Genomic DNA, 18530 nt, shown 5'->3' with positions numbered 1-18530 from the left:
ACCATCCATGAATAATGATTAATAATGCCTGAAGTTTCATTACAATCTGTCGAGCGGTTTCAGAGGCCATAAGGTACATCTATTATATTATTAAAGTGATACAATACAATTTTATGTAAATGGTTAAGGTCATTAATCAAATAAAATTATAAGCATACTAGTGGCTTATAGTGACAAAACAACTTATTACAATTCAGGTATTTAAACAAACTCAGAATAACATTATCTATGAGTCAGGATAGGTATCCCTACACCATATATTTTGTCTTTTGTTGTTTTTACAGTTTGTTGTCCGTAATTGTTTGCTTTATTTGTTAATGTTATTATTAATAAATAATTTGAATCCCTCCAGAGGTTCAACATGAAAAGGCAGCAAACATATAATTTTTTGTGAATAAATACTGGTTTACCAAGGTAGCTTTGGTCTTGTGGTTAATGCGGATAAATAAAAGCTTCCCTGATTGGAATTTTAGAAATTGTCTTCGTCAAATATATATGAAAAGGCAAATATGGGTGTTTTGAGATAAGCTCATTTCTTGGCCAAAACCTCCAAACTATCCCAGTTATTAGTTCTAAGTTCTAAGTTTATACTCCTTTTGTTAAGGTTAAGGTTTAAAAAAATTAGTGTAAAGTAAAGGCATCCCATTGACCAAACTTAACCCTAGATTTGTTTTGATCAACATAAAAATACTACTGTAAGTTTACGTGGTGGTATTCCTCCTAAAGGTGTGATTGACTTTAGATATGCTATCAAAATAGTCCTAATCATCGGCTGATTCAGGGTTGCCACCATAGTAGGATGATAAAATTCATGCAGAATTCATGGTTTTCATTGGTAGTTTAAAAGAATTCATGGTCGATGCGCTTATACAGTTTCAACACAATTGAGTTTTGCTGATTTCATAAACTGACGTTAAAGATGCAGTTTCTTTGTGTGTTACTTTTCAATAACCTTTCATACTTACAACAACAACTTTTTAGAGTGATTTATAAACATTCAAAACAAAGTTGAAAACAAAACAGGTCCAGCTATTCTATATGAGATATTGGAGAATAATTGTAAAACATATTAAGTCTAGGTTTAATTCAGTCTTTCCACCGAAATAAAACAAAAATCCAACTCACCCGGCCAAAAAATTCCTGTTTTATCCCCTACATGAATGTCATAAAATGTGCACTCTGGTTTCTCTTATTCCACAACCTACTAGGATATGATGGTTTTATCCAACAAGCTAAAAAAAAACAGGCGTCAGAGTCGGAAATTTGGTTTTTATTTCGCACCCCGTTTCAAATCCCTGCATGGTCTAAAACTTCTGTTTTTGTTATTTAAGTCCCCATACCCCTTTTTCATACGCGGGGGTATGCCTACTAATGATTTTTCGAACTATATATAGTCCTCAGGAAGTCTCAACTGACATCAGCATCTTTGGGATGACTTGGAATGAACTAAGCAATTGTTTCTGATCGAGGAACATGTTAAATAATCATCTTCACACAGTATTTTCATGGTGTTCGTTTCTATGAACTGTTTTTAAATATGAAATATTTTTTATTTGGAAAATGTAATGGTACTGGTTGAATAATTGTTCCTGATTTTGAAAATTCATTGCCCATTGGAGAAATCCATGCATAATCCATGCCTTTTTTCATGGTCACAAGAATTCATGCATAATTCAAGCTTTTCAAGGTTTTCATGGCTGGTGGCAACCCTGTGATTCCTACTTATTTTGTGACTGGTTAGTGGTTAGGGTTCCATTGCCCAGTCAACGAAACCAATCCCGAAATTTATTTTCATCGGCATCTTCGACATCCATATTTTTGGTTAGTATTAAGAAACTACACCTAGGTTTTATTATTATATATGGATGCTCCCTTTACCAACGTGCATGCTATGCTATGTTGTTTGAACCTTTTTTGCTTGGAGCAACAGGCAGTACCTGGTTAAAATATCCTCCAAACAATATTGTTTTTCCGCCCATTGTAACTTGTCACTTACTTAATGAACAAATATATTGCCTGTACGAACCTATTTCATCTTTATTCCCAGGTTGTTTTATAAGAGTGGCCGTTGAGGTTATTCCACTTCATACAAAATTTTGATTAACCCATTGGCGACCTATCACGAGTATACTCGTGATGGCTTCAAGTGGCCCAAAACCACCATCACGAGCTATCTCGTGATGTCAACATACTTTATTGTTATTCTTTACACTGGCATTTAAAATTATTTTTGTAGCTTTTTACAACTTTTAGGGCTATATAGAACATTAAATGTGATAAAAAAGCTATTTAAAGTAAATTACTATATGCCGTAATATTTATATTCATTGCGTAATATGGACCGATTTTGTTTGCTGCTGTTGGTCACTACGTCGCTAGCTAGTGACTGCGTAATAGTCAGCTGTCACAATTGTAACAACAAAATTGTGTTATTATGTTTGTAAACATTATGTGTGTCTACGTTTTCAAATAATATGATTCATAATATTGTAAAAATAAATATTTCTTTCTGTTCTTCTTGTTAACATGGTTTACTATTTGATTTCTCTCTTAATTAATAATCACAAACCCTCCACATTATTTAATAGTCCTTCGATCCAAGATATCACTTTAAGCGATTTGGAATATTATACACATCCACTAAACTCATCTTATATTAATATTTCCTCATTTTACACATTGTTTTCTGTGCCTTTGAACTCTTACCTAACTGAACTCTTATTTCCATATTGAAACTGTTAACCCTCCAAGTGTCTATAGTTTTGGTCTTAATGTTCGCCCATTTATTGCGCAATCGCAGGGTTTTATTAAAATGTATCTTAGAAAATTAAAAACAATGTAAAGTATACTGTTTTATATATCATTTTGTTTGGAAAATTATGGGCTTCAATGTAACATATAAAACATTACAAAAAAAAATGTTCAACAATTTTTGTGGGGTTAACATTTCTCAAAAATTATAAAATAAATGAAAAAAAATTATCTTTGCGCTCAATAAATTGTTATAATTTATAGGTCTACAAATATTTTAAAATAGCCACTTTGTTCAGAATTTTATGAGGATTCCAAAAATATAATAATATAAGGAAGTAGGTTTGCAAATAAATAAGTTAAGGCAAAAAACAGATTTCGGTAAATAGCGTTTAGCTAAGAATGCATAGCCTAACCATAGCTAGGAATCTGGCTGATAAATTACATCAATATATCACTACCTTACTTCTTCAGGATCATCAACCAGCCCTTCAAAATCACTTAAATCTTCTTATACCGTAATGCACCACATATATCACAACTTTTGATTTTTAACACTAAAACAATGATAATAGCTATTTACCTTACAAGTGTAGTAAGAGCGTTTTTACATCACGCAGGTGAATGTTGTGCAACGAGCGGAAGCGAGTTGCATAATTTACCGAAGTGATGTAAACACGCTCTTGCGTAACGTGTAACGTACATGATTTTACCTGACCCGACAATATACAGGAGGTTACGAACAATATTTTTCATTTTCCATTTCACTCATCTTCTAAAAGTAACGTTCATTTACAAACAAAAGCTAGGTTAGGAAAATTCTTCAAAACATAACAATAAAATTCAAGCGCACAGCTGATTTCTAGCGTTGAACGTCGTTGGCTCCATAGAGGTATATATTTTAAGTTATTCACTCAATGTTATTTAAATGGGTTTCATTACATCACCGAGTGAGTTTTTTCCAACTTTACATCACTCGAGAAGTAACGAAGTTATATACATCACGCTTGGGATAGGGAAGTTTAACATGGCGGGTTAGGTAAACATAATAAAACACATCAGTCTTCAGTGCGAGGTTAACCAAGCTGTTTACAAATACGCACGTCAGCTGACTGCTACAATATTTTCGGAACTAAAATGAAAAGCATCTAGAAAAACGTTTACCTAAATTTGAACTTTCAAAATTTGATGGAGATCTAACTAATTGGACATCATTCATAAGTCTTGGACATCATAGTTCAATGCTGATAAAGCTTGGGTGTTTTCATTGAAACGATTGACAAAATCTCTCACACCAGTGATATTTGAACTAGAAATGTTAGGTAGATCTAGCAGTTGATTTAAATGTAAAAGTTGTAGACGCCTGTCATTGTGGTATCTTTCTCTCAACAAATTGTATGCTACTGCATAATTGGGTCCAGTAATTTGGAGACTTCGAATCAAATTTAGTGGCTCTTTGTCCAATACACTCAAAAGGTATTGAAATTTTATTACACTAGACAAAGAGTCATTAATGTGGATAGTGGAGTCATAAAAAAATATTTTTTTTATTTGATTGACATGGCGATTTTCAATTCATTCTGAATTCGGAGGAAGATTTATCAAAAGAAGATGCATTATTCTGGCTACAGACTGAATATTGTTGAACAAATGATAGAGAACATCGCACTCCCAGAAAGAAGTTCTCCGGGGCACCGTTCTTTGCAGGACGATCCCCTCCGCCTTCAAAGTAAAGCTTGGGCACATTTTCCAATGGCTATTCCTCCAACTGGAAAGAAAAACCGTCCCACAAGAAACTGCAAAGTGTGTTTTAAGAATGACATCCGGTCAGAGACGCGTTACATATGTCAGAAATGCCAAGTCGCCCTCCATGTGGATACGTGCTTTAAAGCGTACCACACCAAAAGGGACTACTAGAAAAAGAAGCTAAACTGTAAATAGTGTAAATATGACTTGTAAAAATGTTAATGGTTAAATTTCTCAGTTTTTTAGTAAACAGTTACTATAATATACATGACAATGGAAATTACTTACATCATCTCTCATTGGTAAGTTAGCCTACAATAGCCTACTGATTTTCCACTAACGCATGCCAAGTTAGTTTATTAGTTTTATTTTGTAGGTACATTTACATATTATATACCAAGAAATCTAATTAAATACATAGGCCTACTGTGGGCTACATTATGTAGAAACTTGCTATGTTTATTCTGATAACCAAGAGATGTAGGCCTACAGAAATGTAAAAAAGACAAGTGGACACGTTTTTATTTGTAAGCCAACATTTTACCACTTGTAGCGTTTTAGAAAATATTATATAAAAAAAACTAAATATTGTATTTAATTAAATCAAAGTTTTCTATGTAGAGAATTAAATATTCTACACAAAAATATAAAAGTTAAAGCATTTCACTATTTTTATGAATGAAAAAAATTGCTTACTTTCAAAATTGTATATACATTTTTATAAATTTGTAAGTATTATATTAATAAATTTTTTTTTTCTTAAAAGAACTTAAAAAGCATTCTAAGGTATAGAGAATTTTATAAGGATTAAGAAAAATATAATATGAACCACATTTGGATGAAAACAAGGCCCCACTAGAAAAATAGGCCATGCTGCAGGATCCATGACGTCACACTAGTGGATAGATTTAATTGATAAATTCATTGCCATCACAATTCCCATATATTTTAGGTAAATAAACAAGCTGGTTGTTTTTAAGATTTTAATGGTAAGAGTTTAGTACAACTATCCACCACTGTGACGTAGTGTTGCGCTGCCCGTGCTGCAGCATGGCCTGTTTTTTCTAGTGGGGCCTTGATGAAAAACACAAGTGTTATAGGCTTTTAGTTAAAACCTTGCAGTTTACATGTTAATCTTATGGAAGAATGTTTTATTTTGTTTACCATGCCATGTTTGTCATTTCTTGATTAAATTAAATTATGGAAACAGCTGTTGTAATGATAACCTAATTTTTTAAAACAAATCTATGCATAACAAATGAGAGCTATCAAATAGGTTTCTATTCCATTTGTTTTTTACGAATATTTGTTGTCAAGTGAGCAAGGCAAGTGAGCGCAGCGAACGAGCTCCAACCTAAAGGTGAGTGAGCGTAGCGAACGAACTTCAACCAGGATGTGATTGAGCCATGCGAACGAGCTCATCTTGAAAATGAACGAGCATTTGACATAAAACCACATTAAGACAGGACGCTGGACGACGTCTGTCGGGCCAGCTAGTTAATATATAGATAGATGGCACATCAAAATGAAGCTCAGAGTGTGTAGATTTGCCGAAAAGTATTGGTATGAACAAACTCCCTTAGGGTTCTGCCCCACAGGCCGATTTCCAAATGGCTACGCCTTACATGTTAAGAAGTTAACGTTATTTGACTAATTGATCAAAAACAGCTGTTCAATGAAATTGACAGTAGTTTGTTTATTTAGACTTTTGTTTACGTATATTATTATTTACTTTTTAACATTCAAAGAGGTGCGGTAACTGAACACTGATGCTATTTCTAGCTGTTTGATACAAGTGAGTGTTCTAAGATGTTTTTTTGTAAGACGATGCATTATGAGATTTAAAAAAACATGTCTGTTGGTCGTCCAAGAGGTTGTCACTGATCTTTAACAGGACGTTGTGAAAGAGAGCAGCGAGTTCATGTACAACCACAACCACGTCGGCCACCTCAGGACGTAAGGTATCACCTCAGGACGTAAGGTATGAAGGTCCCACTTGATTTTGTAAGAAATGAACGGCTAGACACGGTGTAAGCCCTTCGGGAGTAGGCCAACTCGACCTAGTTTTGATGAAGTGCGACAAGTGTTCCCAGGCTAGTGTCCGAAGAGTAGAGGAGGTTTTTAGTGGGTAGTCTCTGGGCCTTAAACTTGTTGGAGTCCCACACTACAGGCTAGCCACCTGTGTGCATAAATGCACTTTCCCACCTCTCCCTAAAAAAAAACCAACAACGACTGAGGAGGCACTCAACGGTGTATTTGTGTGAAAAGTAGGGTAACCTTAAAAACACTGCACGTTGATATTGGTGTGACGAAACAACATAAATAGAGAACTTAAGTGTTATTTTTAGTTTTGTGTTTTTTTATTTTGATGTGTATTTATATTTTGATATTTTCTGATGGAACACGAAGGACACGTCTTCATTCAGAATTGGCGGTGGTGTATGTAAAATCGTAATTATTATTTACTAGCTGTTACCCACGGGCTTCACCCCGTTTGACTTCATAAGTAAAATTATTTACCTAACCCGCCATGTTAAACTTCCCTATCCCAAGCGTGATGTATACAACTTCTTTACTTCTCGAGTGATGTAAAGTTGAAAAAAAACTCACTCGGTGAGGTAATGAAACCCATTTAAATAACATTGAGTGCTTAAAATATACTTCTATGGAGCCAACGACGTTCAACGCTAGAAATCAGCTGTTCGCTTGAATTTTATTGTTATGTTTTGAAGAATTTTCCTAACCTAGCTTTTGTTTGTAAATGAACATTACTGTTAGAAGATGAGTGAAATGGATAATGAAAAATATTGTTCGTAACCTCCTGTATATTGTCGGGTCAGGTAAAATCTTGTACGTTACACGTTACGCAAGAGCGTGTACATCACTTAGGTAAATTGTGCAACTCGCTTCCGCTCGTAAAAATCATCAAAAACATCACCTGCATGATGTAAAAACGCCCTTACTACACTTGTAAGGTAAATAGCTATAATAAAATTATTGATTGGTTAAGTTAAGCTGAAATAAACCAAACAGAATACAGTAATACAAACAAATAAGAACAGCTGAGATATTTTTAACATTAGGTATATGGAAAGTTCCCTTTAGAAAGGAATTATGACCTTAAAGGGCAATTTATTAAATAATGGATAGTTTTTCGCAAGGTTTCTCGTCATGACGAACATTTTAAGTATATGGTTTATGGGGGTGTGACTTGTGGTTTTCTCCAAAGTTCATGGGTACTTTTGGCTTTATATATATGGATTTTCTGTACCTATATTGTTTAACACAATTTTAAACGAATAAAACAATTTTTTAAACACAAGGTATGGGACAAAGCGATTTTGTAATAAATAATAGGACAATTTCGTAATAAATACATTTTTGATCAGCATTTACAAGTGATTAAATCTCCGGAATGTAACTAAAATTACGTCTAATAACGAATAACATTCTTCTATTGGGTCTGATGATGATTGGAATGTTCAGTTAAAATCAATCATCACTTACCTTGTGCCAGCCTTAGGCCGGCCGCACACTGATCAAACAAAATGTCTTTCGACAAAACGTTTTGTCGAAAGACGTCGGAAGCGAGTGGCCTACCATGCAGTTAAATGGAGGCATCACACACTGATGAGACAGAGGCTTCAGACGCATTGTTTTGTCTGAAGACGTTTTTGGGTGTTTTTGTGATCGCCTCCAATATTTCGTCTGAAGCCAAAACGCGGTCAGACAAACAGTTCTGCGCATGCGCGGACCGCGGATACAGTACAACCAAAGAGTACAACTTCTCTATATATTGTAATAATTTTTCTTGCAGTAAGTAGTAGTTCATTTTTTATCCATGCAGAAAATAATAGGCCTACAAATGTTATTTCAATTTCAAATATTTCAGCTTATTCCATAGGTTATATTGTGTAATATTACATGTCATTCATTCATCATTAACATTAATTTCTCTACTATTTTGTGTATTTTCTCCCATAATGTCTGTTAATGCCCCTGATAATGTATTATTAGTTATTTAATATGTTTCCCCTTGTTAATGTGTTATTTTATCCAATTTTGTTAAATGTTATATGATATCCCATCACCCCACAGAAACATCATCTTATTTTATGTTACAATATAATATTTATGCCAATTCTCTCCATACCTATCCTGTACTCATTAAAAACCAACAATAATCATTTACTTAGAATAATATATAATTGTAAGAAAATTGCAAAATAGTAATAACATCTTAAATATAGTATCACTTTTCAAAATTATCCAAAGAAAATCAAAATTACTGTGGCAAGTGTCATTTATGTGAATTAACCAGCTGTACATCATTTCAACAATGGACATGGACTTCCTGAGCTTCTACCATTGCCTCTCCCCAGATCCTGCCAACTCTTCACAGTGTGAACATCATTTTATTGGACATTGTGTTTGATTTAAACTAAATTCATAATCCCAAAGTATAATCTAAATTTTAAATTTCTTATCATCTAAAAGTATTCAGTACAAGTGCCTTGAAGAGTATCAAATTTTAACGAACCCCTATTTTATTTACTACATAATGATACAAAGGTGAAGACAGACACTCCAAGTTTGGTAACCATCATCCATCTTGTTTAACTAAGGACAAATTTAATCTTCATTGGACATTTAATTAGCATAGCCTAATAGGCCCAATTAACTTAACTCATCAAGATATACAAATTTCAAACTGAACTTTTATTCAAAATTTAATCTTCAAATTCTATTTTATTTCATTAAATTCAGTGAAACCATTTGGAATCTTTCTTTGGACATTAACATTATTATATTAATAGCATCACGAACCTAGTATTTCAGAATAATAACTAAATTAAATTATTTGCATTTTAAAGAAGCCTAATATATCATTTGAACCGGCACGACCACCCCTCCCAGAGATTAAGAGCTCATATTTAAATATTGATTAGTACTTCAGAAGAAACCAACCCAATATAAGCCTAGAATCTTATCATCCACTTTGGAACCCCCACCATTTTGAAAATTTACCATTGTTAACTTAGACCCTGTAGCTAATTCAACCAATAACTTATCTTGTATTTGTATTTCATTAATAAATTTTATATTGTAACTTACCAAATCTATTTATTCTTAAAATAATTCATATATTATAAGATTAAGATAAAGACTTACCTTATTAGACAGAAATAAAACACAAATTAGGAATTATCTTTATTAAGAAAGAAATGACTTTGAGTTCAATGTGGGCTAACTTAATAGCCAAAGGAATTTTGTAGGCCTAAGTTAATGAAAGTCTATAGAAAGCTTTATGGTGCGTAGCAATTGTAATAATTCTCTTTACAGTTAGTAGTCGTTCATTTTAGATTTATGCAGAAAATACAGAAATTGTATGCTCCCTTCCTTCATTTAGTTCTGTAAGTTGTATAAAGTTCCACAATATAATTGCTACGTCCAATTCCTCACCCATTTTATTAACATCACACAATCTCTGGCTTTTCACAACACTGGTCCACAGCTGGCTGAATCTAGTTTTCCCTCCTGTTTTTGTCTTTAGTCTGAGACCACCGCACACCAATGCTACATTTTTGTTTCCTGACAAGACGTCTTCCGACAAAATGTTTTGTCAAAAGACGTTTTGTTTGATCAGTGTTCGGCCGGCCTAAGTCTATCAAACACTTTCCAAACAGTTGTTGTCAGGGACAGCAAAACACATCAGGCTCCTTCCTTCTAATAGTAATTGTTAACTTTCACCTACAAGCCATGTCTTTTAAAAATAGAAAATGTATGTATGTTATAATGTGAAGAAATCCATTTGGTATCTGTATAGCTATAGTTACAGACATTAAGATCTGCCTTTGTTTTAAGGGTTATTCTAACATTCCAAATCTATTGGCAGAACATTAATCTAGATTTATAAGACACATGACATGAAATGGATTAAGAAGCACTAAAATTTTACATTGGGCATGAAAGTTATCTATTTATCTTACCCTGAATAGAAGCAGTATGCTGACGTTTGGGAGCAGTACGCTTGTATGTTCTTACAGGAGCCTGCAAAACAAACCACGTTGGTAAAACTAACCTTGTCAACGCACATGCATCATTGTGCAAAGAAATTTGTAAAATAACAGAATCAAGATCATCCCACCAGATATGCCTATTAGGTCTGAATATGATTGGAATGCCCGATCAAAATCAATCAAATCTTGTATGTGATTTGAATGTCTTGTATGTTAATTAAAGTAAAGTATACTGTAGATCAGTATTTAAATAACAATGAATCAATTGTAATAGTATATTTCGTATCTAGGGACAAAAATTAGGTTTTGCTGGCTCGAGATAGTTCGAGACCAAGTCAAGAACTTAAAACAATCGAGAGCTGCAAAACCATTTCAGTCCGTGGTACGAACGCTATTTTTCACCGCACTATACCCTATTACCAATATTCACCACAATAATAATGCACACTAACAGTCAACACAACTACAGTAGACCCCCTCTTAACCGACCTCGTATTAACCGATAATCGGATTATCCGCCTTTGATCGTAAAATAATACAGTTTGTTTTAACCGACCTTGCTTTGAGAGCAGCTCGGTTTAACCGCCGCTTTCTAGGAATCTCGGCATTTCCGCTCCCACGCTGGGCGATGAGAACTGAACTATACGCTTATCTCCACAGGATATGACTAACAATAAGTTATTTTCATTTTGTGTTGATCACAAAAAATATAGCATAGCCTATTGTCAGTTTGTCATCATCGTTCGTAGCTCGAGCACATCTGATCAGATATGTTATCTGTGCGGCAAATTTATAACATCATAAAGTGCGTTACGATTTTGAGAACTGATTATCTCATCGCTGGAGTAAACAAACAATGCAACTTGTAGGGAGGGCAGGGAAGGGGTGTTAACAACTCCAAGGTCAAGATAGTTTTTGTGCCTCGAACCTCCAGTGAGTGGCCATAAATAAACGTCCTGTCTTGTAACAAAATTGTCGCTTGTATCTTTAATGACGACAAAAGGTTCTGTACTGTATTACGATGTATTTGGAAAGCATTAATTAATACACTACAGTAGTAAAGTTATTAAAATAGGAATTTTATTGACTCTTGCCTAGTATTATAATATATTCACTGAAAGTAGGCCTATTTGACTTAACCGTGTTTTGTGTTTATTTGTGACATTTCTATCAATATGAAAAAGGAGATAAGAGTAGTTTATTTTATAAATAATGCAAGTATGACTTCAAAATAATGATTATATAATTCTAAATGAATAGCACTTCATTATGTTATGATTTTAGGGATTGCCCGTTTTATCCGACCTTTTGCATTATCCGACCTAGGTCCGGTCCCATTAGGGTCGGTTAAGAGGGGGTCTACTGTACAACTTTAAGGTTATGTGAAGAAATAATTTGAGGAATCAGCAAAAATAATGATAAATAGTTGCTAGGCAGCGGTGACAAAACACTAGCGTCTCGGGGTCCTGGTCAGAAACCGATGAGAACCTTTTTTCAGTATGATAATTTTTTGTTGGGCATCACTCACCTTATTGAAATCACGAGAACGCAGTCCTTGTCATATCACAATCAACACAGTTCATTGCACATAAAAATATACAAAAATTTAAATAAAACTAAATTTAAAATTTCAGACTTAAGTTCCCAACACCGACGTTTCGCCGCACCAAAATCAACGTGCGGCGTTTTCAAGGTTATTTCTCTTCTCACGCAATCGTTGTGAGCGCCTAACCACGACTGACGTCCCCGGTGGTGGAGGAGGGGGAGGGGAGATTCTGTTATCTAGAACAGCTGATGGCATTATCTTCTTTTGTTTAGATTTTTCTATGCATCCTTTTTTTTCTATGCCAGCCGTTTGGGCGTAAAAAGTATCCTCAGTAGTATTACTTTCAGTTTGAGGATACTTTTTACGCCCAAACGGCTGGCATGGCAATGGGAGGTGTACTAAGTCCCATTTTAAGTAACATCTTCATGGATGACTTTGAACAAAAAGCTATTACAACAGCTGAGGTTAAGCCTAAGTTATGGTTGCGTTACGTGGATGATGTTTTTTGCTTGTGGGAAAGTGGCATTTCAGAGCTTAATAGGTTCAAGGAGCATATAAACAGCATTTGTGATACTATTAAATTCACTATTGAATTTGAAAATTATTGTAAGCTTCCGTTCTTAGATGTAATGGTTGATAGGTCCTCGGACACTTAGCATACCAGTATGTACAAAAAGCCTACGGCAACAGGACAATACTTACATTTTGATTCATACCATCCGGACCACGTAAAATTAGGTTTAATAATTGGGCTTATTAAAAAGGCTAAACTAATCTGTAGTGATGAACAGACTTTTCAGCATGAGGTAGTAACTATTAAAAACCGCTTACTTAACAGTGGGTACCCTAAAAGATTCATAAATAAAGCCTTAAGAAAAATATCCAGCTCTGATACAAGTTTACCACCTAAAGATAACAAACCTCTGGCCACAGGATGCATTCCGTATATTAAAAACCTTTCGGAGAAAATACGGCGCGTGAATGCTAAGCAAGGTATTAGGACGGTCTTTACCTCAAAAAACACGATAAGAAGACATGTATCTAAAGTGAAACCTCCTATAAAGTGGGAGGAAAGCTGTGTATTATACAAGGAGCCTAATTGGAAGAAAAGGAATATTATTGAGGCTTTGTTTATTACTTCAGATCAAGATTCATTAGCCAACGCATCCATTGATATCAGCCCGGTTTACAATACACTAATAGAGAAAGAAATTAAAGGATGCATAGAAAAATCTAAACAAAAGAAGATAATGCCATCAGCTATTCTAGATAACAGAGTCTCCCCTCCCCCTCCTCCACCACCGGGGTCGTCAGTCGTGGTTAGGCGCTCACAACGATTGCGTGAGAAGAGAAATAACCTTGAAAACGCCGCACGTTGATTTTGGTGCGGCGAAACGTCGGTGTTGGGAACTTAAGTCTGAAATTTTTAATTTAGTTTTATTTTTATCTTCTAAATATATAAAAGGCAAAACCCTCACTGACTCACTCACTCACTCATCACTAATTCTCCCACTTCCCATTTACCTAGGAGGTTGAAATTCGGCACACCAATTCTTTGGGCATTAAATAGGAAAACTAAGTAGTTTTTATTGTGATCAGGCTTTCGGGCTCCGCCCCAGTGGCTCTGGAGTTTCCTATGTTAACCTTATGATTTATCATATTTAAAAGGAATTAATGAATCTTAACAGCTGTTTCAATTAAACAAGTTGGTTCTGTTCTATGGCATTAAATTTACAAGGATTACCAACAGGGTGCAGCACTATTACTTTTTTTATATTTAAGACAACAACTAATTTGCATCCAAAAGGTGAGTGAGCGTAGCGAACAAACTTCAACCTGGAGGTGAGTTAGCGTAGCGAACGAGCTAAACCTGAAGGCAAATGAGCGCAGCGAACAAGCTCCAACCTAAAGGTGAGTGAGCGTAGCGAACGAACTTCAACCAGGACGTGATTGAGCCATGCGAATACTTAAGAAGTTAAACGGGGCAAAGCCCGCGGGTACAGCTAGTTTTTGTATATTTTTATGTGCAATGAACTGTGTTGATTGTGATATGACAAGGACTGCGTTCTCGTGATTTCAATAAGGTGAGTGATGCCCAACAAAAAATTATCATACTGAAGTATTGACCTCACCTAATATACCATGTCGTTTAGGAATAGAACCTCTTTTGCGAAGGAGTGACGTCACTCTCGTCTCTTGAGGGAACACCATTATCGCAACGATACGGAGTGCAGCCATCGGAATTCGTGGTGTAGAGGATAGGGTACTCGCCTGATGTCCATGAGGTAGCCAGATCGAATCTCACCAGTGACACTAACATTTTGTCAAAGATTTTGCTTAGAATGCCATTACTTTTTAACTGTACATCTTTTGTTAGAATTTGAAGCATTTATAATTTTATTTTAAGAACATACCGTACAGTTTTTTTTTTGTTTTTTTTGTCCTAGGACGCTAGGCACGAGCCCGGGATCGTTTTTCACATTACTTCAGGCTAGACCTAGGGGTTGCGGCATTATCACTTAGATAAAATCCATTGGTGATTTGGCTGGTTTTGAACCCGGGACCTCAGGCACCGAAGACCCGCGCTCTAACCACTAGACCAGCTCGCTCCCCTGGTAGAACCCCAGTTAACTGAAATAAAGGGGGGAAAGCCATTTCGGATAACCAATTTTTCGGTTAACCCGTCATATGCTAAAGATAGCCTATGTATTACCGCGGTTAGTTGGAAAATGGATTTAAAACAATTTCTAAACAATATTTTATTTTAGCTACAGAAATGCTACAATGGGTTAGAAACAGTGGCCTAACAGCCGACCCATACCCACGGTGCGGGGGCAAGGCTTAGGGGCCCGGGAGGTTGAGATACTCTTTTCTCCTAAAACTGTCCGTAAAACCGATCCTCTGTTCACGGATATTTTTCTCTCCTGACAATTTTTTTTAGAACACAATGTGTATGTAGATACTTTTATTCTGCCAAATCTACTGAAGTTTTATCTTTTAATTAACAAAATTGTTAACAAAACGCCAACGCCCGCCACAATTACCCGACAATGTGTAGGTCTATTGTCTGTGTGATTGTGTTGCTTCTTGCTTCAGGCTAGGAGCTGTGCGCCTGCCGCCTGGGGGAGCCAGCCCCTCCTCCCTCCTGCACTACCCGCTCACCCTCACGTGTAACTCAGCTGACCGTAGATCACCTGATTTTGATAAGAGATCCATGCGGTTGACTCATCAGCAGTGCATTTTTACATTTTAAATGGAACATTTTTAATAGTCGAGGTTATAAATGATTGTCTTAATCATGAGTAATTTTGGTATTCAAACATCAATCAAGTTATTTGTAATTGTAAATTATTATTGTAAGTTAAGCTAATTAAGTCCAGGAAGTTATTAGCAAATAATTATTTTACATTTTAGTTTTGCCCTATAATAATAATTGTGTTTGGTTAAATACAATATTTTGCTACTCTACTGACTTTGTGTGTTAGCCTATTTATTATTTTACCTCACAATTCGTTAATGCTACATAGACTTATTTTTTATGAAGGTCAACGCTTGAAATCTATTTTATTATATTTAGCCTGTGATAAAAGTATGTAATTTTTTAATCTACCGACCATTAGTATATGAGTTAATAATAACCATTGATAAGAACCAACCGAATAAATAATTTACAAAATGTGTTTAATGTATTAATTAAATGTTAAACCTTTATATAGTACATTCTGATACAGATAAAAAAATAAGGTATTTTTATTTCATTTTAAAACTATTTATTTAGGCCCATAATCACTGATATTGACGGTGGGGCACACGGAAGATTTCTCAGGTGCCGTTTGACGTCACTAACTGCTGACGTCACTAACTGCTGCGTCTGAAGAAACAGACAATTTTATAATTTTCTATTATTAAATTAAACTGTCATAACCTAACCAAACTAACCAAACGTGCTGATAATGGAAAAATCTAATAAAGGTTTACTAATCTAAAAAATAGTTTTGATCATAAAATAAAATTATAATTGCCTAAATTTCAATTTTATAATTTTTTAATTATAAAATTAAACTGTCATAACCTAACCAAACCAACCAAACTTGCTGATATGAAATAATTGTTGATAAAAAGTTAGTGCCGCCGGCGGGATTTGAACCCGGAACATTCGGTTTATCAGCCCGCAACGCTATCCACTGCACCACCGAGGCCGATGGCTCATAACCGTATCGTTGCGGTATTGGTGTTCCCTCAAAGTGACGTCAGCAGTTAGTGACGTCAAACGGCACCTGAGAAATCTTCCGTGTGCCGTTTCGCTGATATTGATATAATAATGTAACATTAGGCCTATCATCATACCATGCCTAAAATACTAACATGTCTTTTTATAAAACATTATCCATAATTTATTTACTACTCAATTTATGATGAAACAAATGTTTGATCATTGTATCGGTGGTCCAAAAAACGCAGTAGTGAGGGAGGAGGGTGTTTGATTATGTTGTATCGGTGGGCTAAAAATAACTCAATAATTACTCATAGGAGGGGGGCCCGAAAAAAAAGTTTGCAGGGGGGCCCAAAAAAAACTGTTACGCCACTAGTTAGAAAATACTTTAAACTAAACAACTGAAGTTACTAAAGCATTGATATTACTTATATTTTAGCCCTGTATTATTTTATGGAACCGTTTCGGTTAACCCGAATTTGGTTAACCGCGGTTCTACTGTAACTATTTTTTGATTAGTAAACCTTCATTCGATTTTTATCTTAGTTCTTTCTTATATTATCAGCAAGTTTGGTTAGTTAGGTTAGGTTATGACAGTTTAATTTTATAATTTTTTTTAAATCGACATGAGGTGCTCTCCCACAATCCCCCACTCCTTCGCAGAAGAGGTTCTCATCGGTTTCTGACCTGCCCCCTGAGACGCTAGTACAATAAAACAAGTCTATTGCAATGCTATGGATACTGACTGTGTATTTAATATGCGTGTTAAGAAAGTAAGCAAACAGCTCATTTTCAGCCCTAGGGATTTAAAAACCTGCTCTGCCCCAAATGACGATGACAGCTGCCATAGACAGCAATACATAACTTTCTGCCTCCAATAAACAGTTAAAAACATTGTAGTGTGGTGAAAAATTATATAGCCTAACATTGTTGTAAATATCATTGGCCTAATCTTTAAAACTTATTAACACGTTCGCTACCACAATTATATGTAATTTACGTTCACACAGGGGCGTTGCCTTGGGGGGGGGGGTAGGGGGGATACTCCCCCCCCTAGAATCTGGGAAAGAGAAAAGTTGGGAATTTCCTTGCCACAAGTTGGGACAGTTGGGAAGTCAGATACAAGAAAAATATATTTTTAAACTAAACAAAATTTAAATATTTGCGAAAATCCATCAAAGATAAAAATATCTTTGACTTGGACAAATAAACTTGACGCTTCTTTGATTTCATTTAACTTTGATTAAACAAGGCTAAACCATGGCTAAACACGCCTTATTTTAAGAAATCAATAATCAATTAGCGGTATAGCTTGTTGGAATTTCGTTTACGAGAATTTTTTTTCCTTATTGGACGTATGTGGGCTACCTTGATCCTGTCCTGTGTTGATGATTCAGAATGATTCGTCTGCGAGACTGTGAGTTTGAATTTTGAAAGTGCAAGCAATGTAGCTCTTCTGTTCAATTATGTTGTTTGTTAGTGTTTACAAGAAATTCAAAAATATTTTTCCCGTCAGTCACGTGAAATATATTTTATACCTTTTTTGTGGTATTTGGAGCAGGCTAACTGACCGGAGTAGGCCTACTTGCTAATAAGCAGATTAAAATAACAGATAGGTTTTGTGTATCGGTATTACCTCTAAAACTCTTATTTTTTAATAACCTAAATGAAATATGTATTCTCTGAATATTTAAAAAAAATCTACACAAGTTATTTATCATTCCTAATTAGGGATTAACAAATGAATCAACTAATCACTCTGAAACAGATCTACGTGGACAAAACATAACCTAAAATTTGATGTTTGACTTTCACTCTAAGTTTGATTTTTGTCTAAGTTCTAGTTTCATGAAGATGAAGGTTAACATTTTTATTATATGTATAAGTTTATTATCAACCAAGTTGAACGTTTTTATTTTATACGAGTCTTATTTTAGGTTTATTCTTTTCTATAGACTAGAATAATATTATTCACAACACTGATATTAAGTTAATATTTCATCATTACAAACTTGTTTAGGCCTACCCTAGTTGTAAGTTTTATGAAAGTTAAAATGTTGATCTCAACTTCTAAAAGTATTTTAATTTCATTAATTTTTTATACAATATTTTTTCTATACTAATTTGTACTCTGAGGCTTATTTTATATCCCTAAAATTTTACACTGCTACGTCTGCTACCACAATGGTTTGCAAAGTTTTTTGGATATGAAACATTACTGGTCCAAGTTTTTTGAAGTCATAAAATTTCATTA

At 34.8% G+C, this 18530-nt stretch overlaps 1 protein-coding gene across 2 annotated transcripts in view; it reads right to left on the bottom strand.

Moving 5' to 3' along the window:
• Positions 1-18530, bottom strand: part of LOC129005078 (uncharacterized) — a 60513-nt gene that overhangs the window by 17522 nt on the left and 24461 nt on the right. Inside the window, exons 3-4 of one of the 2 annotated variants that reach the window (XM_054433878.1) lie at positions 10488-10548; positions 6329-6708 (exon numbers count right to left, since the gene is read on the bottom strand). In XM_054433878.1, coding sequence (XP_054289853.1) covers positions 6662-6708; positions 10488-10548 — 108 coding nt within the window. In that variant the 3' untranslated portion in view covers positions 6329-6661. Of the gene's footprint in view, positions 1-6328; positions 6709-10487; positions 10549-18530 lie in introns of those variants that run through there. The other variant, XM_054433873.1, reaches the window with a different exon arrangement.

The sequence above is a fragment of the Macrosteles quadrilineatus genome, unplaced genomic scaffold (genome assembly GCF_028750875.1).
Source record: "Macrosteles quadrilineatus isolate MER2022 unplaced genomic scaffold, UCM_ALF_1.0 Scaffold_1__1_contigs__length_201487025, whole genome shotgun sequence".
In the NCBI taxonomy this organism is placed as follows: Eukaryota; Metazoa; Arthropoda; class Insecta; order Hemiptera; family Cicadellidae; genus Macrosteles; species Macrosteles quadrilineatus.
The sequence above is the reverse complement of the archived record's forward strand: the minus strand, read 5'-3'. Positions and strand labels throughout refer to the sequence as shown.